General features: G+C 43.0%; 1 protein-coding gene across 3 annotated transcripts in view; it reads right to left on the reverse strand.

The window, feature by feature from the left end:
• Positions 1-1310: 1310 nt before the first annotated feature.
• Positions 1311-27082, reverse strand: part of Mtmr10 (myotubularin related protein 10) — a 51873-nt gene continuing 26101 nt past the window's right edge. For all 3 annotated transcript variants that reach the window (XM_057756223.1, XM_057756224.1, XM_057756227.1), the window contains 10 exons: positions 25798-25978; positions 22217-22304; positions 22046-22134; positions 20433-20563; positions 19305-19374; positions 18507-18577; positions 13259-13428; positions 9113-9283; positions 4804-4986; positions 1311-4232 (listed from right to left, as the gene is read on the reverse strand). In XM_057756223.1, the coding sequence (XP_057612206.1) occupies positions 3636-4232; positions 4804-4986; positions 9113-9283; positions 13259-13428; positions 18507-18577; positions 19305-19374; positions 20433-20563; positions 22046-22134; positions 22217-22304; positions 25798-25978 (1751 nt within the window). In that variant the 3' untranslated portion in view covers positions 1311-3635. The remainder of the gene's footprint in view (positions 4233-4803; positions 4987-9112; positions 9284-13258; positions 13429-18506; positions 18578-19304; positions 19375-20432; positions 20564-22045; positions 22135-22216; positions 22305-25797; positions 25979-27082) is intronic.

The following is a 27082-nucleotide window of genomic DNA, read 5'->3' on the forward strand; positions in this document are numbered from 1 at the left end:
GTAGGGACTTCTGTGATTCTGTTAGGTGTGGCCACTGGGAGTTTCAGTTAAAATATGTTTCTAGGTATTGGGAGCTGAAATTTAGGAATGGGGATGGGCTGGGGGAGTAGTTAAGGGGTCCACAGGAGGGAAGAAAGGGTGTTCCACCAAGTTCAGTTTAGTCCCCTGGGAATAGGGACAGAGAGTGAGGAAAGGCCGTAACAGGTAATTTCCTACAGAGCTGAGGATGAGACTGAGGGATTGGATTTGGAGGAGAGGGTGGAGAGTGAAGATGTGAAGCTCGCTTACCTGCTTCGCTGGCCTACTTGCTTCTCCAGCAGGCTTGGCAGGTAGGTTCCCGGGGAATACCTGCTAAATTTGGTGGCTGGGATAACAGGATGATTAGAAAGGTTGGAGATGGGGACAGAGGAGGGAGATCCACAGTCGGTGGTTAGCTACAGACTTAGGGCTGACACAAGGGGTGCTGGATTTAGAGGACACAACAGGAAGGTGAAAATCTGCAGTTAGGCCACCTGGTTCCCTGACCAGAGTAGCCTCTGAGTTCCCAGGGAGTGCCTGCTCTTGTTTGGGGCTGAGACAATGGGATGAACAGCGGGAGGAAGGTTAGAAGAGAAGGTCTAGGTGATCCACTGGAGACGGGGCAGAAAGGAAGAGGAGTCTACAGTGGGTGGTCTATCACAGAGCTGGAGGTGACACAGGGATATATCTGGAGGAGCTAAGAAGTGAAGATCTGCAGTCAGGCTACCTGCTTCCCTGGCTGGAATGGCCTTTGGAAAAGTCCTTGTTAATAAAACATGATTATAAAATAAAGCCGTGCCACTAACTTCTTATATCTCTGAAGCACCTGAGGCTAGATTAGCAAAGGCAAGACCAATGCCATCGCATTTGTACATCCTTTGTAGGAACACACCCCGCTGGCTAGATCAGACTAATTTTATACACTGTAACTGTAACAGGGATGCTCACTATCCACTGCTTGAGTCTCAGGTTGGAGAAGGGGCCTAGAAGGAGGTGACTTGACGGTATAGCAGGGCCAGGTCTCAATGTGGGGTCCCAGTCTCCAGGGACTCAGGGAAACAGAACTCCCCAGTATTAAAACTGATAGGGAAGTTCATTGCTACTCAGGTGGCCTAACTACAGCCAGTTCTGAACTGATGTGAAAGTTGTTTCTCCATCCCATCTTAGAGGGTATTCAAAGCAGATGAAGAAAGGATACACAGTAGAGGCGGGAGCCGAAGCTTCCCGTCATCAGTGGCTATGGTTTTATGGACTGTTTCATACTGGTCACTACTACAAACAGTTTCAGTGGAAATTTTATTTAGCAGTCAGAATTCCCTTTACATCCTTTCTGTTGAGCAGGATCCAGCCAACCTGCGCATCCCTCTTCAGCTCACCAGTTGTATTTAGGCACAAAGGTTTTAGTTTTGTCGCAATACCAAGTTTTGTACTTGAGGTTACTGCTACAGCAAGAAGATCTTGTTGAAAAATGTGTTGAGCAGTTTTCATCTTTGTCTGTCAGTACAAATTAATGTCCTTTCCTTAAATAGAGTTAGGCATTTTTGGTTTTAGAATTGTTTCCCATCGTAAAACAACAGTAAGACACCCCACCTTTAGGGTTCGCACTAGAATGTCCAGTGTCAGCTTTGTGTGGACGCCACCAGCACAGGCTCTGCCCACAGGGCCTTGGAGACAGTGGCCTCGAGCTCTTTGGTATGCTGCATGCAGCCATGCTTACCTCTTCTGCCACCACAGTGGTCACTTCTGCTAACAGGTGCCGAGCAGCTGTGCCATGGGCCACACTAGGACTTTGGAGCTGTTTTACAAATAGTATGCACAATCATCATATAACAACCACCTAGTGGAAATATTAAAACATTTACAATTGATTACCATACAAAAATAGGCAATTTCCATCATAAAAGTAGTGTAATAGTACCTGACCTTTTTGTAAGTTAGCAAAAACAAAGTTCTTAAAGGAGTTGAAGTAAATGTAAGGGATGTAAATTACAAAGATATAAGTTCTCATTCCCAAAATAAATTTAGAACAGTTTCTAGAAGTAGCTTAATGAAAATGTGGGAATTACTATGAGGCTCCAGTGGTCTCAGGGCCCGGGGCTGCTAAGCAGCCAGAGACGGGAGCATCCTCACTGCTGATAATGCTATTTGTCTAAGTTCGCAAGAGCCCTTATTCTATAGGTAGCAGATGGGTGGAAACATTAGGTTAGCCATGAGATTGGAACTTCTTAAGATTCAAGGACAACTGCTCTGTTAAATGCAGAGCCATCACTAAACAGTTTGCAAAGGTAAAAGCAGAAATGGCTCTGCAGCACCACATACAGATCCAACTACTTGAGAAATTCTGTTATAGAAAAAGAAACTAAATCAGCACTTTACTATAAAGTATTTTGACACACAAGGTGGTGATTTAAGACACTGCCATTGTCCATTAGGAAATATCCACCTTGAAACAGGGAGGAGGCTCTCCACACATCGACAATTGGGAGCTTCTGAATTTGGCCTGGTAAAGCCAGCCAGGTTCTTAGCATGGTTTGGAATGCGGGTTTCAGATGAGCTTCTCAGCCTCTTGGCACTGACCCCCAAAGTCAGAAGGGGAGCCACAAAGTGTATTAAAATGGCAGTAATTGGGGAAGCCCTCTGCTCTAGTCTGTTCATCTGTTCTTCTCATGACCTACACTAGCTACTGCTAAGGAGGAGTGCGGACCTATGTCAGCATGCCAGCTGACGTGATCATGGGAGGCCAGAGCACTCCCAGTAGCCCGTGGTCAGAGTGCGGCATGCTCCTGTCCACAGCTGGAGTTGTACCTCTGCTGCCTGAAGAGTCTCTAAGGGTTCCACCCCATAGATTGCAGGGTTGCTCTGGAAACTACTGGCTATTAGTGAGGCCTGTTGGCAAGAAGCTATTCCCAGTATGTAGTATGTAGCAGGGTCTAAATGCCCTAAGTTTAAAACGTGGAGTCATAGTTCCCTCTGTTATTCTGGCATCTTAGTTACTCTCACCTTAAGGACCAAGGCACTTCTAGGTTTAATTAGCTACAGTGAATGCTTTAAAGTTACAGTGCATTTTCAAAAGTTAGTTGTATGGAATTAAAGCAAACTCAGGGTTCTGGAACACAGTGATCTAAGGTCCTAAATGAGGTCAACTAAAATAATAAAGTCTAACCCCAGAACACAAACCCTCATTAGTTAAGTTCAACCAGAGAAAAACATATGGCTGCCAACTGAGGCCTGCAGGGAATTTTATCAGATGATCCGAAATGCATTAAGTGCTAATTTATGAACTTCCTACCCACCGTCTTTGGGTTGTGATCTGACTATCAGATAACCTTTAATAGGTAGAAAACTAGATGCTGATGAAATTCACACATACCAGAGAAACCTCACTACTGTGATCACAGGTCACAATGGGGGAATGTGTGCTGCAAATGACCCAAAGGACAGAGGACCAAACCAAAGTCACACTGCCCTTAGAATAACTGAAGGCAGCATGATTAAACAAGTTTTAAATATTAGTGCAAATTTCTTACATATAAAATGACCAGTTTTAAACACCTAGATTAGCAATCTCAGTTCGGAGGGGAAATATACAGCTTCTCGCAATGTGTTCAAAAAATACATTAGTCTTCATTTGCTAGTGTCTCAGTTGATAGCCATATTTTGGCCCCACTTAAAAATTTGCTTAAGGGTGTTCCTAAAATGCTCCGTCTGCACAGATTTCCTACAGGAGAAAATGGAAAGGAAGAGGAGAGAAACTCTGGTGTCTCCAGGGTGTCGTGTGGACCTGTGGCTCTGAAGTACATTCTGCTCTGCTCCAACTCTGCATAGCAAGCTTCCAGAGGGCCACTCCGCTGCTGCCTCAGCATCCTGCCTAGCATGTCCACCTCATCAGCCAGGAGAGAGAGTTTGTGGAAGGCCATGATGGAGCCCCCGAGGTTGATCTGTGCCTCAGGGACCCAGCGGAAGTAGCACAATTTCCACAGTTTAATGTGTGTTCCAGAGAGACGTGGCAGGATAATGCCATGAAGGTTGGCTGGTCTAGAAAACCACTCTTTAAAGTACTGTTCCATTCCACCATTCTGGCTGTCGGTGTGCTGAAGTGGGTCTGGCTTCAGTTTCAGTATTAGTGAGTTTCTCCTCGGAAGCAGCTCCTGGTCACTGATGATCCCATTCTTTAAGCATGATGGCATCCCTCTCAATGTAGAGCTGTAGCTTTTCTGCACGGGAGACAGATTTTGGCATTACTCTACCGGAACACCCACTTTTCAAAAGGACCAGTGGTGCAGTTTAACCAGCTAGGATTAATAGCTGTTGGGAGGGGTTCAGCCTTGAAGGACATGGTCCTTCTTTCCCTTGTGGGGCTTATGCTGTCTTCTCTGGAACTAACTTTTTGGATTGACTCTCCAAGGTTATTACCATGCCAGGAGAAGAGTGGAAGGAAGGCAAGTACTATTTGCTTTAGTGAATACTCATAAGACTGTAGGGGTAAGGAAAACATCTACACTAGCTGATTTCTAGAAAGAATAGGCAGGCTAGCAAGAAGTACAGCTAGGAGCTGCCAACTGCCATCTCTTATGCCAACTGGGCTTCACGGGCCTTGATCACCAAGAAAAAAGTCAAAATATTATCACATTGGTTAAAAAGGAAGGCCTCTCAGAACTTGCAGTAGTTGCCTCCTACAAAGTGCCTGTTTCTAACACTTGTAAAGACACCATGGCTAGCGACAGGGCACTGCAGCAGCGTGGGGATGGGGTCTCTACTGCTAGTGCGCTGCTGTCCGCAGCTTACCTTTGTCCGCTTAAAAGACTTCCTGGAGCCATTCTGTACACAAGGAGTGCTCTTGCCAATGTAGAAGGGGTTGTGGAAAAGGGTCCGATCCTTTGCTGTGAACTGAAGAGCCCAGTCCCAAACCGAGGGGAATTTCAAGCCCTTCTCGTCACCTAACTGAATATTTTTGCTGATAGCAAACTCCTGTGAAGGAAAGCACACGTGTGAGAAGATACACCCCCCACCTTTTCTCATGCCTGCACCATCAGGGAAGTTCATCACTAGAGCACTCAGGCCTCATGGGAGCAGGAAGTCTACCCTGAAAATGATGATGGGACATGGGTGAGAGAAGCACATTGCCTGTACAGCATGTTCCCAGCCTTGCGACCAAGGAGGCTTTGTACTCCGGGCAATGAAGGTGCTAACTGAAAACTAAACAAAGCATTTCACTAGAATGGAACTGCAAACATCCCTAGGTTTACAAACGTGGTGACCTAGGTTCACAGAACCCAAACAACTGTGTGGCAGCATGTCGTGTAGCACAAAACCTAGGGGCCCTTCCTCGACTCCCATGGGCTTTTCTAGCCAGCCAGTAGGGAGTTTCCTGCAGCTAGGCTCCCCCAAAATCCAAACCCATCCACTGGACCCCACAAGCTACTAACCAAACCCCACCTAAGAGCTGAGAGCTGGCTATAATACTGAGGGGATTAAGCAGAGCACCAAGAGAGCAGGTGTATAGAGACCGCAGAGGCTTTCTGAGACAGACACTGACAGTACAGAGCAGACCAAGAAAAACTTCCAAACACTCAGACAGCCACAGCAAGAATTGGAGCAAGACACAAAGACACTGTTGGCCTCATTTAGACGAAGAGATAGGTAGACACCAATACAAGAATTCCTCCAACAACCTAAAAAGCAAGATGGTAACCAGAACCCAGCAGTCACACATCAGGAGGACTTGATAATCCTAAACCAGAAGAAGTAGAAGAAAACGACTTTAAACGTAACTTTATGAAAATGATGGAGACCTTAAAAGAGGAAGTGAAAAACTCCATTAAAGAAATGGAAGAGAAGACAAACAGAAATTGGAAGAAATTAATAAATCCCTCAAAGAAACACAAGAAAAAAACAATCAAACAGGTGAAAGAAACAGTTCAAGACTTGAAGACTGAAATAGAGGTAATAAAGAAAACACAAACCAAGGTAATTCTGGATATGGAAAATCTGGGTAAACAAACAGGAACTACAGAGGCAACTATAACCAACAGAATACAAGAGATAGAAGAAAGAATATCAGGCACTGAAGATACTATAGAGGAAATACACTCACTTGTCAAAGAAAACAATAAATCCAACAAATTCTTAACACAAAACATTCAGGAAATCTGGAACAACATGAAAAGACCAAACTTAAGAATAATAGGGATAGAAGAAGGAGAAATCCATCTTAAAGACAGAAAATACATTCAACAAATTTATAGAAGAAAACTTTCCCAACCTAAAGAAGGCTATCCCTATGAAGGTACAAGAAACTTACAGAACACCAAATAGACTGGATAAAAAAAATCTCCTCACCATATAAAAATCAAAACACAAAATATACAGAATAAAGAAATAATATTAAGAGCTGCAAAGGAAAAAGGTTAAGTAACATAAAGGTAAACCTATCAGAATTACACCTGACTTCTCAATGGAAACCATTAAAGCCAGAAGGTCCTGGATAGATGTGCTGCAGAAGCTAAGAGACCATGAATACAAGCCCAGACTACTATACCCAGCAAAATTTCATTCACCATTGAAGGAGAAAACAAGATACTCCGTGACAAAAACAGACTTAAACATGTGTGTGTGTGTGTGTGTGTGTGTGTGTGAGAGAGAGAGAGAGAGAGAGAGAGAGAGAGAGAGAGAGAGAGAGAGAGCATGCGCACATGCTCACAGTAGACAGACTGTGCATGAGTCACTGAAAGGGGCAGGTGGGACAGCTGGGGGAGGCAAGAGAAGCCCAGGAAGGGTGCACTCCCGGTAATGAAGGAGTACAGTCAGGAGGTGGTAAGACTGCAGCTGTGTAATGGGGAAGTCATTTATTTTCTACACCTTGACAGCTTCTGGGCTTAATTTTTACATTAGAAAATGTTAAATCTTTATAGGAAGACATAGAATAAATGCACAAAATTTCCTTCTCAAACTGATCAATGTAAAAAACTGTCTCACACAGAAATGTGAGTTTCTCTTGAGTCCTGAGCTCTCCAAAGCAGCAATACTGAGCAATCTCACTGCCTCTCATGTAAGGATGAGGACTCTCACGTAAGACAAGGTCTGTCTCCCTCCTCCCTCTTCATACCCGTTCTCTAGGGCCCTATTCAGTCAATCAAGGTCCAGCCTTCTTCTCTATGATGTGCCTCATTCCCAGCCAAAATAGCCTGACTAGTGCTCTTTGTCATCATGTGTCACAGTTGGCAATGTCACTATACACAAGACCAACGGCATTGCTGTCACGTGATGGACCCACATTGCAGATGTGAAGCTGGGTTTACTAGTCGATTTCTGAGAGAATCACAGGCCTAGCATTTTCTAGAATGAATAAAAAATGAAATTTATGCCTTGACAATGCTGAAGCATGCATGGGCAGCCTGTACATGGTGGTTTTGTTGAAAACTTGTCTATATTGGGTTTCATGGTCTAAGTTGATGAGGACGACTGACCAGGTCTCTTCCTCAAGAGGGCACCAGATCTCATTACAGATGGTTGTGAGCCATGTGGTTGCTGGGAATTGAACTCAGGACCTTTGGAAGACCAGGTAGTGGTCTTAACTGCTGAACAGAATTAAGAATTTGTGCTCTAAGGCCACACTACCTAGACTGGGGCTTCAGATCTAATGCTGAAGGCCAGAGAGTGATGAGCTCTCAGGTCTACAGAAGCTGCCCTTGGCTTCCTCCACTGTCACTGTAGCGTTTCTGAGCTCTTCCCACTGTGGGTTCACATGGGGTGAGGCAAAGCTAGAAGATTCACACCAGTGGGAGCAAGGGCTGGTCTCAAATACGGCTCCATATGCTTAGTCCTCAGTCTTCTTCCTCCAGTGCCATGAGCTGTCACCACAGATCCAATCCTACCCACAGTGGCTGCCGTGTGACACGCGGGACTCTGACAGCACACGTGGTGACCGCGTCTGCGAAGAACTTCCGTCTACCTTTGTGTCTAAACCTCCTCTTCCACAGCTCCTTAAGAGACAGCTGAAATAGAGCTGTTATTCTACTGACTTATCAGGAAACAAATATCTTCAGCTACTGATCAACAACTCAGATGTACAAGGAGTAACTCAAAAACACAAGCAAGGCAGCCAGCTCAGTACTGTGAGCCCAGCTATGCAGGAAGCTGAGGTTTAGGGATTGCCATGTCAAGGTCTGTTCAAGTAACTGATAGACATCGTTTCAAAATTGGAAGGAAAAATAAAAGATGTCAGTGGGGAGGTGTTGAGCTAGGGCTATAACACAGTAGCATGTACTGTGTTTGAGCTAGGGCTATAACGCAGTAGCATGTACTGTGTTTGAGCTAGGGCTATAACGCAATAGCATGTACTGTGTTTGAGCTAAGGCTATAATGCAGTAGCATGTACTGTGTTTGAGCTAGGGCTATAATGCAGTAGCATGTACTGTGTTTGAGCTAGGGCTATAACGTAGTAGCATGTACTGTGTTTGAGCTAGGGCTATAACGCAGTAGTATGTACTGTGTTTGATGTTCCATCAAAAAGTCCAAAAGACTATTTAAGGTGGTTAAAGTAATTGATATCCTTAAACACATTTATTATGAACAATTTACAGAAGAAAACAAAATGTTCATTAAAAAAAGATTCTTTTAATGCATTCTGAAATAATTTTGAATGGTAATAATTTTAAGTCACACTTTAAACATGTAGTTAACTGTAGTTCAATTATATTTCAAAGTTGAAAGAGGGGGCAGAGGAGACACCAGATAGATGGCTCACTGGATAAAGCACTGGCTGTGCATGCAAGCATGAGGACCGGAATTTAGATCCCTAGAACAGGGTAAGGTAGGTATGGTGGCAATCTATGATCCCAAAACTCAAGAGACATGGAGAATTCCCATGGCAAGTCGACTAGCCAGAAAAGCAGAACTGGCAGCTCCAGGTTCTGTAAAAGACTTGCCTCAAGAAAGCAGAGTGGAAAGAGGCTGCGGCAGACACCAGACGTTAACTTCAGGCCTTCAAATTCACAGGCACCTGCACGCACATGTGAGGGCGTGCATACATACTAGACACAAAATGTACACACCCATAGGCACAAATAGTAGCCGCAGCCAGCATGGCACTTACCGTGCTTTGCTTCACCCGCTGATGAGGAGAGTTGAACAGGAAGGTGCCGAAGAGTGAGATGCGGGTGCTGTCACACAGCACTGCTAGGTATGTCTCAGAGAACTCGAAGGCAGCTGGATATTGCTCTAGCAGCTGCCACGTGGTGTCCAAGAAGAGCAAGAATAAAGGGGACTGGCAGATACAGACGGAGAAAGGCATTATTTAGTGCTGGCCTCTGGCTGTCGCATGTGCTCCCTGACTATTGGTACTAAAGAAGCTAACAAGAAACCATCCAAGCCTCAAACACTTGGCTGAGCTGAGCTAAGGCCAAGCATATAAATTAAACCTATCTATGTCAAGACACACATTTAATTAAAAAAAAAAATGGTGCTGGGCGGTGGTGGCATGTGCCTTTAATCCCAGCACTTTGGAGGTAGAATTTGAAGTCACCCTGATCTACAAAGGGAGTTTCAGGACAGCTAGGGCTACACAGAGAACCCCTGTCTCAGAAAACATAACAAAACAAAAAAGTAACTCTTCTTTGCTTAGCAAATATGGTAAGAACAGACGAATGAGTATGCCGCCCTGTACCAACGTGGAGGAGCAGGCCGTGTGTTTAAACAGCCGGCAAGTGGTTCTACAGAGCAACGCAAACTGGTCAGCCAATGACCATGTCCCATCCAGGGAATTCCCCAAGTTTCCTGGAGCTGCTGGCATGAGCCCCAGGCCACACTGGAGCACTCCTGCAGTACTAGCACTAGCACTGCGACTAGTCGGTGGTGCTTCCTGAAACAACAGTAAAAGAGCCAACCTAGCTGCGTGGCCTCCAAACTACCGCAGGATCTTCTGCAGCTGAACAGGGAGCCCAGGAAGCCACACAGCTGTTATGAAGATGTTCCTCACAAAATCTCGGGCCTGTTATGACCTATTTTCAGGAAATGTGAAACTCCAAAGATGATTTGAGTTAGCGAGGATATTCTCAGCATTTAATTCTATACACAGGGGACTGCACAATGGCACTTCCACACATGGAAGTGGACTGTCTCCACCTGCCCTCCTATTCCCCAGCAGTCTCTCTCCCCACAGGAGAAAATGTGCTCTGTCTTCCCAAGTCTGGCTTATTTTGCTTTACCATCATGATCTCCAGTTGCTCCATAGTTCCTTCTTTTTTATGGTACACTGCTATGTCTTGTATACCTACACACTGGGTTTTCCTTACCATTCAATTGGGATGAGGGCACCTAAGCTGACTTCACACTGAGCATGGACAGTATCCCTTTTGGATGTGACCTTTGACCCTCCTGGTATACAGCAAGAAGTGGCATAGTTGGATCATAAGATAGTTCCTATTTTAGATTTTTAGGGACCTTGTGGTTATTTGAATGTAACTGACCCCCATAACCTCATAGGAAGAGGCACTATTAGTAGGTATGGCTTTGTTGGAGTGGGTACGACCTTGTTGGAGGAAGTGTGTCACTGTGTGGGCAGGCTTTGAAGTTCTTATATGCTCAGGGTACCACACAGTGTGTCGTCAACTTCCTGATGCCTGCAAGCTGTAGCACTCTCAGCTCCAGCACCATGTCTTCCTGCATGCTGCCATGCTCCCCACCAGGATGATAATGAACTGAACCTCTGAACTGTGAGCTACCACCTCAGTTAAATGTTTTCATTTATAATAGTTGCTCTGGTCATGGTGTCTCTAAGACAAACCTCCACACTGATTCCTGTGAGAGTTTCACTAATTTACATGCCCGCAGCGCTGCATAAGAGTCACCTCTACCCTCATCCACACAGCACTGACGGCCTCTGCCTGCACTTCCTGTATGCCTTCCTCTAGTGGCTTCAATGCTTTATGTCTATTATATTATAATATATTATATTATATGGTCTTTGATTCATTTTGAATTGATTCTTTCCAGTCTTCCAAATGTGGGTAATCTGGTTTTCCCAGCAACTACTTACTAAAGAGACCAGCTAAAATACATAATTTTAGGCCTGCCTAGACTTTAGAGTTTCTGCTCAGAATTCCCCTGCTATTATGATGGGTTTGCCTTTCTATGAGACTTGACATTTCTGTCCTGCAACCTTCAATAGTTTTCATTTTTCCGATCATTTAGTTTTTAAAAACATATTCTGATGGTGCTAGAGCAATGCCGTGGTGAAAAGAGCATCTGTTGTTTACACTGGTTAGTTTTTCTGAGCCTGGAAGAAACTACAGTCACCTGGGAAAAGGTGACCTCAACTGAGCAACTCCCACATTAGACTGGCCTCTGGGGATGTCTATGGAGCATCTTTAAACTTAAGTATCAGTATAGGAGGGCCCAGCCCACTGAAAGCAGTCCCATACTTAGATGGGTGGTCCTGGGTTGTATAAAAAAAGCAATTTGAGTGGGGTGGTGGTAGCTCATGCCTCTAAGAGGCAGAAGCAGGTGGATCTCTGTGAGTTACAGGTCAGCCTGGTCTACAGAACAAGTTCCAGGACAGTCAGGGTTATACAGAGACACCCTGTTTCAAACCCCTAGCCCCCCCTCCAAAAAAGAAAAGAAAAAGAAAAGGAAAGGGAAAAAAGTCGAGCAAACCACGGAAAGCAAGCCATTAAGCAGCATTCCTCCATGGTTTCTGCCTTGACTTCCCTTAGTGATCAGCTGTTCTCTGGAAGCATAATATGAAATAAACCCTTTCCTCCCCAAGTTGCTTTGGTTATGGTGTTTATCACAGAAACAGAGAAGCAAACTAGGTCACTGCTCTGGCACAGGATCCAAGTTTAATTCTCAGTACCAACAGCAGGAGGCTTTACAATCACCTCTAACGCCAGCTCCAGGAGAGCCTAATGCCCTCTTCTGACCACCACAGACTCTGCACTCATAAATACACACACACACACACACACACACACACACACACACTTTTTAAAGATGTATTATCATATCTGGAGATCTTTTTTCAGTCAAAAGTGCTTGAGGTTCTAAAACTTCCTGTGTCTGGATGTCTATCTCCCAAAATTTGGGAAACTTTCTGCCATTATTTTATTCAATAGTCTCTGGCTTGTACCTCTTTTTATTCTTCAATGTCCACGACTCTTCAATTGTTCTTTTTTTGAAATATATATCCCCCAAATACTGTATTTCACTTACTGTCTAATTCATCTACCTATTATCCTGATATATATATATATATATATAATCCTGATATATTATATATCCTGATAACCTGTCTTCACTTGCCGCAATCTATTGGGAAGCTACTAAGTTTATTCAGTTTATTGTTTCGTTTCCTAGAATTCAGTGTGAATTTTTGAGACACTTGAGTTCCTCTTTCATCTCCTGAATTGCCTTTTAATTACATTCAGCTGTTTGTTTCTCGTTAGTACATCTGGTGTTCAGCCATCTCCTCTGTGGTTCCACTCTCATAACCATTCTTTAGAAGTCTCTGCCATCCACCTCACCATTTCTAGATCCCTTACTGTGGACTTAGGCTTGGAGGCTCATGTTGCCTGTTCCCCAGTTTCTTGTGCTCCTACATTAGGACTGAGCACGGCAGGTCAGGTTGTTGCCTGGAAACACTGACCATGTTGTTCCTACAGTTGAAATACTCACTATGGTGTAGAAAAACTAGGTTTGATTCTATGACAACTGGGCTGTGTTGCTTGGAAACCAAACACCCAACTTATTTGTTTAAGGCCCAGAGATAAGAAGACAAACTGCAAGACAGCCCACAGCAAACAGCTTGGAGGGAGCTGCTCTGGCTCTGTTCTCTCAGATGCTAGAGGTCAGGGGTTCAAGCGTCATCTCTGCCTCTATTGTCACCTTTTACATCAATTTGGATTCCAATCTATTAGTCTTTAACTAACAAAGCTAGGATGTCTTAAATCAATATTGAAAAACTAAAGAAAAAGGTCCTTACATTTTCACAATGGCAAAATTTTATCTCATGCATATTTGAAAGGTGCGAATTTGGGGCCTGTGAAATGGCTCAGAGGATAAATGCACTTACCACATGAACACGAAGTCCTATGTTTGATTCCAATATCTCATGATGGAAGAGAACTGACCTCTGAAAGTTGTCCTCTAACCTCCCATGGCAGGCACTATGCATTCCTCCCCCATCACCACCACCACAACACACACTTTAAAAAGTAAAGTCTCGTAAGGCGGAAATACTGATTACCTCTTTCTCTGACCTCTTCAAGTGGTTGCATCTGTCTAGGAACTGGTATCCTACCATGACCCACTCCTTCTGTATCAGGCTCTGAAATCCAGTAATTGTCCTGAAATACGGATCCATCATCACTTGAACAAGGGAAGCTACCAGACAACTCAAGTCTCTTCCCTCCTCCTCTGTCAATAAAATGGAAAGAAAATGATGACCAAGAGAAATCATGACTATAAATTAGGTAATTCAACAGTATAGACTTAAATTGCCTTCAAGGTAGTCTATGTAAGAGAATTTTAGTGGAGTCCCGCATATAATTTTTTATATAATTCTTATTCTATTCTTAATTGGAGATCTGTATGAACCAAAAGAAGTATTAAAGCAGGTCATCAGTGAGGCAAACAAGTACAGTATTTTATCCTAACTCATTGCAGGACACGGAAGCACTGACTATAGATGGACTTTCACATGCCACTGTTGGCAGATGTAGTTCTTTGCTTACATTTCTTACATCTCAATAGTCTGTGTACAACATCTTTCTATAATACAGTCTACTGTTGTTTTGTCAAGGATATTAAATAAACACAGTATTTCAAAGACAAATTACTGTACATGGCAATGACTCAGAAGTGAATGATGGAATGAAATTGTTCCCATCACATGAAAAGGTGGCAAGCATTTTCTTCCCACCCTTTACAGCCATTATCCTTTTCAGATTTTTGCCTTTTGAGACAAGGTCTCAATGTAACCCATACTGGCCTCGAACTTGCAGTGAAGCTAAGGGTGGCAATGGACCTCCTATCTCTGTGTCCCACGTGCTAGTATCACAGTTGTGCATCTTGCCACCCAACCATTGTCCTTTTCAACGAGTCTAGAATTACCTTGATATCAAAGACAGGCAAAATGATGAGAAAAATGTCAGACTTTGCAATTATAGATGCAATAGTCATGAATAAAATATTAACTCTAGGAATTATTCTATGGAATGCAGGATTGCTTTAGCACATGACAAAGTAACAATAGCATATTAATAAAACAAGTCAATAAAAATATTATCTAGAAGCAAACAAACATCTGACATACTTCAACATTTATTCCTAATAAAAACTCTTAATGAACTAGGGGTTAAAATAAACCTTACCAGAAACATCTCCCAAACCCCTACAACTAATATCATCCTTAATGGTAAAAAACTGAATGCTTCCCCCTAAAACTAGGAATGAAACAAGGATGTCTGCTCTCAATACTTCTACAGCACATCATACTAGAGGCATAAGTCAAAATAATTAGAAAAAAAAAGATATAGAGGAGCCAGGTGGTGGTGGTGCATGTCTTTAATCCCAGCACTCAGGGAGGCAGAGGCAGGCAGATCTCTGTGAATTTGAGGTTAGCCTGTTCTACAGAGTGAGTTCCAGGACAGCCAGAGATACACAGGGAAACCCTGTCTCAAATAAAAAAATAAAAAAGCAATAAAAGGCATCAGTTGGCAACAACATAACTCCTGCATATTAAAGATCAAGGATGAAGGATAGACAGCTCAATTGGTAAATGTTTGCCAAGAAGAAAGCACGAGGACCTGAGTCCTCAGCACCCACATAAAAAGCTGAGTGGTTACCTATAAGCCCAGCGCTGGGTAGGTAGAAAGAGGTGGATCCCTGGAGCTCACTGGCTAACCAGTCCAGCCAAATCCATGAGCTCAGATTCAATGAAAGCCACTAAGTCAAAAGATAAGGTGGAGGGTGATTGAAAATGACATCTAACATTTATCTCTGGCCTCCACACACATGAACACACATGGACATGCACATACACACATCATACACATACAAGAAAAATATTTTTAAGAAATCCAGAAAATAACCACTAGGATAAATGAGTAAGATCACAAGAACTCAGAATATAACAAGTATGCAATAAGCCTGGAAATGAAGTTAAGGAAACACTGTAACCACAGAAACACCTAAGAATACCTTAAATGTACTCAAGAGATTTAACAATCAGTGTAAACCTTGTAAAGTCTGGAACCACTGCTGACAAATGAAGAAAGATCAGAATAAGTGGGGAGACATTCATTCCACAGTTCAATCAACTCCACACAGACGGCATTCTCCCTAAACTGATCTATGGAGTCAACATGCTCATATAACATTTCAGTAGTCCTTTATTTTATTTATTTATTTATTTATTTATTTATTTATTTATTTATTTATTATATATACAACATTCTGTCTGTGTGTATGCCTACAGGCCAGAAAAGGGCACCAGACCCCATTATAGATGGTTGTGAGCCACCATGTGGTTGCTGGGAATTGAACTCAGGACCTTTGGAAGAGCAGGCAATGCTCTTAACCTCTGAGCCATCGCTCCAGCCCTAGTCCTTTATTTTTTGAACCCTAGAAATTACACAGAAATATAAATAACCCAGAATAGCCAGAACAATCTCGAAGACCAAGATGTATAGTTAATGTCTCAATTTTAAAGCGTACTGAAGAACTACAGCACTCAAGATACTGTGGTAGTAGCGTGAAGAACTGACATAAACTCAAAGAAATAAAATAGAAAAATAAACTTTTGGCATTTATGCATGATTTTTCATGAAAGCACCAAGGCAATTTAATGGACAAATGAAAGTCTTTTCAACAAATGATGCTAGGGCTACTTAATATCCACATACAAAAGAGATAATTCAACTTCTTACCTTCTCTATTTTTCTGTCATCTATCTCTCTATCATCTATTTATCTAATGTATCTTTCTCTCTCAACCTCTTACCTTCTCTCTCCCCCACCTCACTCACACACACACACACACGCACACACACACCAATTCATTCAAAATAGATCAAAGACCTAAATTTTAAGAGCTAAAACTATAGAAGTTTTATAAAACAAAACAAAGGGAAATGTCCCTATGACCTTGAGTTGGGCAAATAGTTCTTGAATAGGATATAAAAACATGATCCATAAAAATAGATGTTATACTTCAAAATTTTTAAATTAGTATTTCAAAATACAAAAGGAAGGACAGACAGGACACAGTAAGAGAAAATACAAATCATGTAAGATTAAAGGAGCTTGCACCCAGAACACATACAGAAGCCTTAGAACTCAACAGAAAGAGGGAACACATTAGAGAAATGTAAAGGAAAGCACAATGAACTACTACCACTTCACCTGCGCCTGAGTAAGATAGACAATGGTGCTGGTGAGGATGCAGATGAATCAGCATCTTCATCCATGCAGAGAGAGAAAATGTGATCCAGAAGTAACTAGTCTGGCAGAAATGAAGACAGTCTAAGGAGATATGTGTGTCTCTCTATCTGATTGTCATACTGTTGAAACAATGGGCCCCAAGGACATGGGAATTTCCTCAGGAATCCTAAGCTGGGAGAAGAAAAAGGTGCTATCAGAGGGTGAGCTTGTTTCCTAGGAAGAGACTTCACACTGTTCTACCATTGTCAGACACCATACAGAATGAGACTGAAGCCCAGGCAGTAATGGGTCAGTGTTGGGTGGGACCACACCTTAACCAGGACTGCTTAGATGTGTGCATCCTTGGCCCTCTATTTGATTTTGATCTCATGTTAGGACCCAGTGAGATGGACTTGAGCGGTTACTGGATCTCTTTGTCCTTCTTCCCGATGTGACCACACCAAGTAAGTCCCCTTTTCCTGCTTTCCACTTTTAATTTGACTCTTTATTGGCTCATAAAGAGTGGTTGGACCTGATTTGGGGCACAAATTGTGATCCCCAAGTCCAATAACACAGCCATTCCAGAGCATAGTTTAGTTAATCCTTACAAGATGGACATAGACATGCAACATAACCTAGCAACCTAAAACCATGTCTTCCAAAACACATCTGTGTGAATATTCACAGCCACAGACTCAGTGACAGTCCCCATATGGAAACAACCTAGTGTCCATCAACAGGTAAATAGATAAACTGATTTACAAACAATCGGATACACTTTTAAAAATACATATGACACTCATGAACATCATAAATGCTAGGGTAAATGAAAGAAGCCATAGACAAATAACTAACATACTGTGTGATTCCAATTATATGAACTATCTAGAAAAAGCCTATCTACAGAGACAGAAAATAGCCTAGTGAGTTGGTGTTAGGCCACAGGCAGATCTCTGCAAGTTCAAGACTAGCCTGGTCTACAGAGCAAGTTCCAAGCAAGCCAACAAAGACTGCATTGTCAGACCCTGACTCAACTGCCTGTCCCCATCCCCGCCTCTCCACCAAAAAAATACCCAACTGGGGTGATGAAAACTTTCCAACACTTGACTGGGGAACTGGGGCGATGACTCAGTGGGCAAAGACCCGATGATGTGCGTTTGGGTCACTGGAACCTGTAAAAGCCTATAAAGTAGTACAAGCATCTGTAATCCCCAGCACGCCTGCCGGGAGACAGTCACAGCCAGGAGAGCCCAGAAGTCTGCAGTCTAGCTCACTTCTTACACAGCTATGAACAAGAGGAGCACTGTCTAAGGTAAAAGGTAAGGGCCAGCACCTGGGGTTGTCCTCGGACCTCCACTTGGGTGACATTGCATATGTGTGACCAAAATCACAAACAGAAAACCTAAGCTTTCTATTTGCTAAGTTATCAGTATAGTCAATGTGCATCACACCTCAACAAATGGTTTAAAAATCACACTTTAGGAGTGTTAGTGAAACAGGTTCCGTACTTCTAAAGCCTTTTTGTGTGGGGAAACTGGGGCTCAAGCCCAAACAGATGAGACTACTCACTGCGAAAGAGGAGGGAGGGGAGACTACAGTTGGGATGGGAAATCAATGAAAACATTTAATTAATTTTATAAAGGAGAAAATTATTGGCTATTTCATCTGAATTTTTGATCTCAAATTATTTTTTTATGTTCACAATTTAGTATGAATCAGTAAGCATTACGCTAAATTTGTCTGAATTAGAAAAATAGTAATTTTAATAGCAAATTTAATAGGTTAGAGAGGATGCCTTGGCCAAACTAGTGCCAAGAATCAGTCCAGTCAGGGCCAGACCCACCTCCTAGAAAAGACAAAGGATTTACTAAGTGGGAGAGTCTGCCTTTCTGTTCTCCAGCAGGTCTGTGCCAGCGCGACTGGATAGCCACACTCTACAGTGTGCCTGCTGGTTCGGCAGCACTGCCGGGGGGGGGGGGGTGGCACAGCTAAGATGGACACTAGTTACATTAGCATAAACAGCTGATGGCCACAGTGGGCCGTCCTGGTAGTCTCAGGAATTATTTTAATTACCTTGCAGGACTACAGAGAGACGCTGGCTTTCTAGTATGTATACAAGTTCTGCTGAGTGTTGAAGAAAAGCCCTGAAAAGAAAGAGGGAAAACACTGTTAAATATCAACTATCTACCATGTACAGCCTTTGCCTGTGGAGACATCCTGCCCGCCTGCATAATAAATCTTAAGGGTTTACAATCATGCAAAGCCCATCAGCTACCATATATACACATACTTTCAACCTTTGCGATCTTTTGTGGTATTAACAGGAATGATTCTTTAGGGAATAATATCAGGGAAATTCATTAACCTTATATTGAAAAAAGAGGCTGGGACTGGAGAGAAGGCTCAGCAGTTAAGAGCAGTGGCAGCTCTTCCAGAGGACCTGGGTTCAATTCCCAGCACCCACAAGAAAGCTCACAACTGCCTACAGTTCCAGTTCCAGGGGATCCGACACCCTCACACAGACATGCAGGCAAAACATCAATGCATATAAAATAAAAATAAAAAAATCATAATTTTTTTTTAAAAAAAGAAGTTGGTTTACATAATGTTCAGGAAACCAAACTGTAGAGTGAAGATAGAGTAGCACATGTCAGAAGTCATGGATTAGAGAAGATGGGGAGAAGGTCGACTGGAATAGGTACTAATGATATCTAGAGATTATAGCAGTGTTTATTTTCTGGTTTGTATGTTGTGCTCCAGTTCGACAAGAAGTTACCCTGAGGAATGCTAGGTGAGGGGCACAGGGCTCTCTGTACTATCTTTTACTTCACGGGAGCTCATAATTATTTCAAAATAAAAAGTTAAACAAACCTGACATATTCTAACCACCGAGTACTTTCCAGTGACGACAACCATTTCTCTTCAGTTTCTTCAAAGGGCTCTGTAACACACACGTAATGCCATTAATCTCTTTAAGCTGGTTTCACATAATCAATCTAAGAGTTAAGTGATATCCTACGCATATTTAATAATTAGCTCTGAGGAAGCAGCACACATTTTCACTTCAATAAACACTTAGGAAGACACATTCTGATTGTTGTTTGTTTTTAAAACAGTGTCTTGCCACAAGGCCCAGACTGGACTCCAACTCTGGGTCCTCTTGTTTCACTCTCTCAAATGCTGGGGCCGCCGCACTAAGATGACATGTTACAGTTCTATGAGGAAACAGAGGAACGCCCTCCCTAGGTCCTGTCTTCTACTTTCTGGCCTTGTCAAGGAAATCCTGGCAAGTACAGTTAACACTGTGTCCTGAGAACTGCTGACTCCTGGCTCCCCAGAAAGCGATGCCTAGACTAAGGCCCACTCTACAGCATCGCTGCTTCAGGTCCCATCCCTAATCACGTCTCTTCACCTTCACAGCTGCCAGTGTCAGCTCTGTGTGCATACAGTCCTGGAGTCAAACACTGCCCTGCCCAGGGTGGACACAACCGTTCAAGGCCCCATGCTTGCTAAGCTCTCCTACACCAACAATGCCAACTCATCATCCATGCCCTGCCACAAAGCCAGTTCTCCCCACACTCAGGAGACACAGGGCTTCTCTTCGAGAGCCCACTGTACTCCAAAGATGCTTTCCTAGGACATCCTGCCCAGAGCAGTGTGACCACCTAGTCTCCTTAAATTAAAACTCCAGGTTACATAGGCGACACATGCCGAGCTGAGCCACTAACCCAAGCTTATGCACTGAACTCTCAGGAATCTCTGTGTGCAAGAAATGCTTCTTTAAGGTAGTCAGTATCTTTCACGACTTGGGGGACATTTAGCAGGTTTTGTTTTTTCCCCCCCCAAAACCAAAAGAGGTTTAAACTTCATTTTCTAGAGGTTGGGTCTCTCCTTAGATGTACCTACTATATCTTTAAGGAACATCATTTTTCCTGATAGTTCCCACGTAATTCTTTATTCTTGTTCATTACATACATGCACAAAATAAAATGTCATTACCATTTACACACAGTTGTTTAAGTTTTACAAATGCTGCTTGTATTTCTTGGATATTGGGCAAGGTCTTATCCAGATCTGACTTGTAAACGTCACTTCTTTGTGGATGACTTTTAGTTATCGCATTGCAAATCCTAGTGAAAATAAAATCCTTTAGAATCTGCTCATTCATTGCAATACAGACCACATGCATTCAGAAGTATTTTATACTTCCTAAGCTAACCATATGATGGTGTCATCCTATGGGGCCTAGTGAGGAAGACAGGCAGTCATTGAACAGCCACTACATAAATCAAATGGAAAACTGGAGAAAACCCAGAGAATGCCTAAGAGTGAGGCCTCAGAACTCACTGATGATGAGAGCCAAGTTGGTGGGTGCAGAGTATTCAGAAGGAGCATGAAGAAGGTGACCCAGGAGGGAAGAGCCTGTGAAATGTCTGTCAGGACAGTGAAAAGACTCAGTAATTTACAGGTGGCTAGAGCCCATGGAATGCGACACAGAAAGAGAAAATGACAGCACTGATAGCACACTAAGGCTGCAGCTAGGCGATATGTGGGTTTATAAGATTTCTGAAAAAAGAAGTGTCAAAATCACGAGGGGCTACAGACGGAGAAAGGAAAGGAGGAAAGCTTCAGGCTGGGAGGCACGGTGGCCACACCCTGGAGTCTGGCTTTAGATATATAGTTTAAAGGGCCTTGAAGATGTCCACATGTAAGGCGTCAGCTAGAGACAGTATTAATGTGTTGGTTACTAAAGCCATGACCTTCAGTGACCTCGTGTAGAAAGGAACATAGATCAGAAGACCTTTAGATGATGTTTAGAGAGAACAGGACAGGCCTGTGGACAGCACAGGGCCAGCAAGGACCAAGAGCATTGAGAACTGTGGTCAACTGTGATAACCCAAGTCAACTATGAATCTATAGCTATGAGTGCACCTGAGAGCAGCTTCCTACCAGTGATAGGGAGATTACTTGTTTGTGCAAGTCCATTAAAACCATTTTCTGAACTATTCTGATTTCATAGACCTAAACAAGACACATGAAATTGAAAGAAGTTTGATTTATCCTAAACTATGTCAAGTGGAAATAGCTGTACATTGAAAGTATGTTAAAGGAAAGTGTTTTTTATCAAACAAAGATGAATTTAGTATTGTTTAGGTGGAAGTCCTATGGCTGTCCATATATACCCAAAAAGGTTGGGATGTTAGGGATCTCCAGCTAGAGGTATCATTCTATGCTCTGGTCTCACTCCTCCCATTGCAAATCCTGATTCTGAGAAAGCCTGCCAAAAGTCAGCCCCTCCCTGGGGCTGCTCAAGACCATGCCCACAGGCTACATAAGACCTGGTAGCCATATTTGCCATTTGATTCCTCCCCTGCCTTCCCAAGGGTCACCCAGGAGTTGCTTTGCTCTGCTCAGATTAAACCTGGACTTACTAATTCAACCTGATCTGACTTATTACATAGGCAGCAGCATAATTACCAGGGGATTTAAACTTTTCAAGTATATTCATTCTTTGCAAAATGGTAATCACTGCATAGAATGTATGGTGATACCAACTATTTCCAAGTAGTAGGTCTATGATACACGTACACTGACCACCCTTCCTCCCTTACCTCTGGTCAATCTTCCTCTGCTGCAGCGCATCTCTGATGAGGGCCATTCGCACAAGAGCACTGCCATTAGAGTGGCTCCAGCACCAGAACTAGGAGACAGGCAGAATCCTCATTTAACTGGACAGAGACAGTGGACATTAGCATCATTAACATCCAACAGAAGTCACTTACTGGCATCCTTCTTCCAACAAAAGAATGGGAAAAGATCTTCAGGTCTTGGTCTGCTAATGAACTTGGCACGACAAAGTATTCTGGAAGGCTAACAGGAGAGAAAGAGGTCATGCATGAGTCCGGTGCTCACTATGTTCATTGCTGCTCTACTCACAGTAGCTCAACTTCAACTAAGAAAATGCCCCACCAGATTGGGCTGTTGATGTGGGAGTCCCTCTGTGTGTTGCTTGTATTGGTTAATGAATAAAGAAACTGCCTTGGCCTGATAGGGCATAACTTAGGTAAGCAGAGAAGACAGAACTGAATTCTGGGAGGAAGAAAGCAGAGTCAGGGAGGCACCATGGATCCACCACCAGAGATAGACGTGCTTTGCTGGTAAGCCACTACCACGTGGCCATACACAGATTAATAGAAATGGGTTAAATTAAGATGTAAGACTTAACCAATAAGAAGCTAGAGCTAATGGGCCAAGCAGTGATTTAATTAATACAGTTTCTGTGTGGTTATTTTGGGGCTAAGCTATCCAGGTGGCTGGGACGAACAAGTAGCCTCTCCTTGCAACAGCCTGTGGGACATTTTCTTAACTGATCATTGATGTGGGAGGACCCACTCACTATAGTTGGTGCCACTCCAGGGATGGTAGTCCTGAGTGCTATAAGAAAGCAAACCGAGCAAACCATGAGGAGCAAGACAACAAGCAACACTCATCCATGGTCTCTGGCTCCAGGTTCCTGCCCTATTTGAGTTGTCCTGATTTTCTTCAGTGATGAACAGTGATATGGAAGTGTAAGCAAAATAAATCCTTTCTTCCCAAGCTGCTTATGGTTACGTGCTTTATCACAGCAATAGTAACCCTAATATACTACCCGTCAACCGATGACTAATTAACTAAAATGTGGTCCATATACACAGTTGAATTTTATTCAGCAGTAAAGGAAAATAAAATCATGACATTTGCAGAAAAATGATGGAGCTGGAAATCATTCTGTTAAGCAACACAAGCCAGACTTAAACAGACCAATCCGACATGTCCTTTCATACATTGGACCTGGATTTAAATGTGTGAGGGGTGTATGTTTGTGAAGGTCATAGAACTCGGAAGGGGAACATGATGGGGAGGAGAGATTTGAAAGGAGGGGAAGAGGGAAAAGGTCATGGAGCACACCTGCATGAAAGCAGGAGGGTTCTTGTGGGAGGAGACCATTAGAGGGGACAGAAGGAATGGGAGAGGAATGTGGGAGCTGGGGATGAACTGGAATGAAATATAAAGGCACATATGTAAGAAATTATAAAACCCATTATTTTCAAAATTAAGAACTTAATCTCAAAAAGTTGGAAGACAACTCAGTAGGTAACGTTTCTGCTACTTAAGTGTGAGGACCTGCATCTGACCCCAGAACCCATGAACAAAGCTGACATGGTGGCACCTGCTTCCAATCCCCAGGCTGGGGAAGCAGAGGCAAGTAGATTCCTGGAGCTCACAGCTCAGCCAGCCTAGCCTAAGCCACTAACACACTCTATCTCAAAATAAAATGGTATATGCGTGTGGGGAATGGTACCTGAAGTTCTCTGGCCTCCACATGCACACGTACACCCTACCACCACAACTAACTTTTTAAAAAGGAACAAAAAGTCCCATACTTAAAACACAATGATGTACTCTGAGAACCTCATAAATGTATGAAATACATTTATCTCCTCTTAATGTGCGCTCCACTTAGTTGGATGGCATCATGGGAGGCACTGATAATCCCTCTCAGTGTACATGTATGATGTGGTCAATTTTCATAAAATTAAAATTTGAACATGAGAAAAATTACAGAACAATTAAGTATTTTCTAGAATGACTATTACTCTAAGAAACATCGTCACTACACATCCATGTCTTGATCGGCTGTGGGAAAGATGGTAGGCAAACAAAACCAAAGCCTGTGTGGAGTCTGCGTAAGAAGGGCACCCATGAGCCCACATATGGGAGTGTTTACTCAGCAGGGAGCGGCACTACTTTAGAGAGATTAGGAGGAAGTGTGTTACTGGGGTGGGCTTTGAGGTTTCAAAAAGCCCACACTAGGGCCACTGTGCTCTCCCTGCCTACAGATCAGGATATAGCTCTCAGCTGCTGCCCTGGTGCCTGCCTGCATGCCGTCACGCTCCCCATCATGATGATAATGGATTAAGCCTGTGTAAGCAAGTCCCTAGTTAAATGCCTGCCCTGAGAAGAGCTACCTTGGTAGTGGTGTCTCTTCACGGCAGTAGCACAGTGCACGAGACAGCCTGTGAAGCTACAGAGAAGTTCACGGCCCTCCCGGTCCTCCTCTTTCCTTTCCTCCACACAGCCCAGCAGGTAGACAGGGGCAGGCCTAGCCAGGCTGTGCCATGTGCTTCTCAGGACATAAACCGGCACAAGATGACTGGGAAGTGAAATCCAAAGGGAAGCAGAAGATGAAAACGACACGATCCAAACTACCCTTCCCAGACCTATAAACCGAGAAGTTCCTTGTGACAACATGACAGCACAGTTTTTCCCCAGGAAAGCTGATTATAACCAATAGAGACTTCAATGACCCGTCTCAATGTGTTCTCAAAACTTCAACAACACTAAATGACATTAAACTAAGAAACAAAAATTCCTGGTCACTTTTAAAGAGTTCTGGGACATCAGTTCACTATTCTAAAAAACTGTTGAGTAAAAGAAAGATTTTTACTTACCTATTTTTATATATGTATTTTATTTTTTAAATATGAGCTATAGTTGATGGTGCTCAGAGCTGATGGGGAAAGTATGCTACAAAGGAGAAAGATGGCAGAACTAGGACATAACCAACAGCAACATTAATGAAATAACAGGTCCAGGTGCCAGCCTCCCACTCAGTGAAAACTATTCTGGGACACTGAAACCAAGATACAAAAAATGGAACTTTACAGTGACAGACTAAGCAGACAGCCCTCTGGTGTCAGCACACACACACACACACACACACAGATACAGCCAGCTAGCCAGGGACTGAGGAAGTACATACATGACAAGCAAGCTAGAGACTAGATGGGATGCACAGGGACAGCACCACCTGATGAAGCAAAAACACTGAGTCTGGATCCAATTGCTCCTCAGGATACAAAGGATACATTAAAGGACAGGACAGAGATAAATCAGTAGTACTTAGAGTATGGGAAATTCCACAGACCAATAATGTGGCTTTGTCTGTAAATGCATAAGTATAACAGAGGAAGGACAAGAACGTTGTACATTAAAAGGCCTATGTGACACATCACTCAAATTCAGTGCAAAATATTCTTGAATTTTAAATCAACTTTAAAAGACAGTTGTAAGAAAACTGCAAACAAATACTCACTAGATTACGAATGATAAAAAAAATACTGTCAACATCTTTTAAACGTTACAGATGGTGTTTATACTATAAAGTCTTTAACTTTAAAATAAAGTATCCTTTAAACCTTATTTAAAACAGGCATTAACCATTAACTGGCAAGCTTATCAATGGAAGTAGAGCTGGATTATTCTTCACAGAAGTCTTTTCCAGATGTGTGTGTGTGCCCGCACATGTTAAAATAAGACTTACCATGTAGATATCATGTAACCCTCGTTGATAGAACAAACTCTCCACCCAGAAGCACCTGTCCTCTTGATCTCTCTGTCCCAGTCTGAGTAAGTTTCAAACAGTGGCGTCCTCTGGCTGCTGCTACTGCCAACTCCGCTCCACACTCCTCCACCTCCTGAGGATACTCCATTAACTTTGCCGGCTATGGGAAAAGCAGTATTAATTTTGTTGAACTATCCCGTTTCAGGCAGCATTTGCTTGCTGTCTTCTGTTACATGCATACCCTGAGCTGTGGCCTCCTGCCTGTCACCTGTCATGTCTCTCTAAAATCTTTGCATCACAATTTCACCTGGTCCTGGCCGGCTCTTTCCTGCTGTATAGACACCTTTTCCTTTCCTATTCTCCTGCTTCATCTCCTCTGCTTGCAGATGAGCAGCCAACTTGATTCTGAAGACTTTCAAGCCATCCCACTGGCTGCTGATGCTGCTTTGCCACACACGGTTCTTTTTCTACTAGGCACTTCCTTATATAATGATCAATGCCTGCTGCCCACATTTTGTCTCCATTTACTCTCCTTATTTTTCTATTATCTCCCATTTCCACCAATTTATGGAAACTTCCTGAGCCTCAACTTTCTCCCTATTCTGAACCAAGGGGTAAACTGCCATTTGCTTACTCTCTCCACACTGGGGTAGGAAGCTCATGGATCCATCCAACAGTTTTCAAGTTCTCAGAATATTTTGTTTTTCTAGCAACATCTTCACATCTGTTCACTAGATGATTCTTGGCTCTGTATGGCTACTCAACTTGAAAAGCTGACAAAGCAGTTTGTGTGTCGCAAGAAGATACAGCACTATCCTACATGGTGAGTCTGGAGGTAGGTCTAGACTTCACTTCCTTAGGAAGGAACGTTTCCAAAAAGAGATGACATAATCCCTTTTGGCCCAGTGTCTCACTGCCCCGGTTTAAGTGGCAGTTCCTAGGCCAACATTCCTTACCTGATGCTGTACTACACCATGACACTAGCTTCTTACCCCAACCTTTCAATGAGTCTCCTTTTCTAAATAAATCAAATTTAAATGGCTTCTTTGGGTCATACAGATCCCTCACAGAACTAATTATTTACCATTGTTTCCAACTTTCTTTCCTGTAGCCATGCAAAATGCCTAATTATCACGTGAACATGCTGCACCTCATTCTCAATGGTTAATTTTCAAAAGTTCATTATTAACTCCTGACAGAAGACAGATGTTTTTGGAGAACTTACACTGAGCTACTAAGGTCTGAGAACAGAAAGGTGAGTTTG

The sequence above is a fragment of the Chionomys nivalis genome, chromosome 23 (genome assembly GCF_950005125.1).
Source record: "Chionomys nivalis chromosome 23, mChiNiv1.1, whole genome shotgun sequence".
Lineage (NCBI taxonomy): Eukaryota > Metazoa > Chordata > Mammalia > Rodentia > Cricetidae > Chionomys > Chionomys nivalis.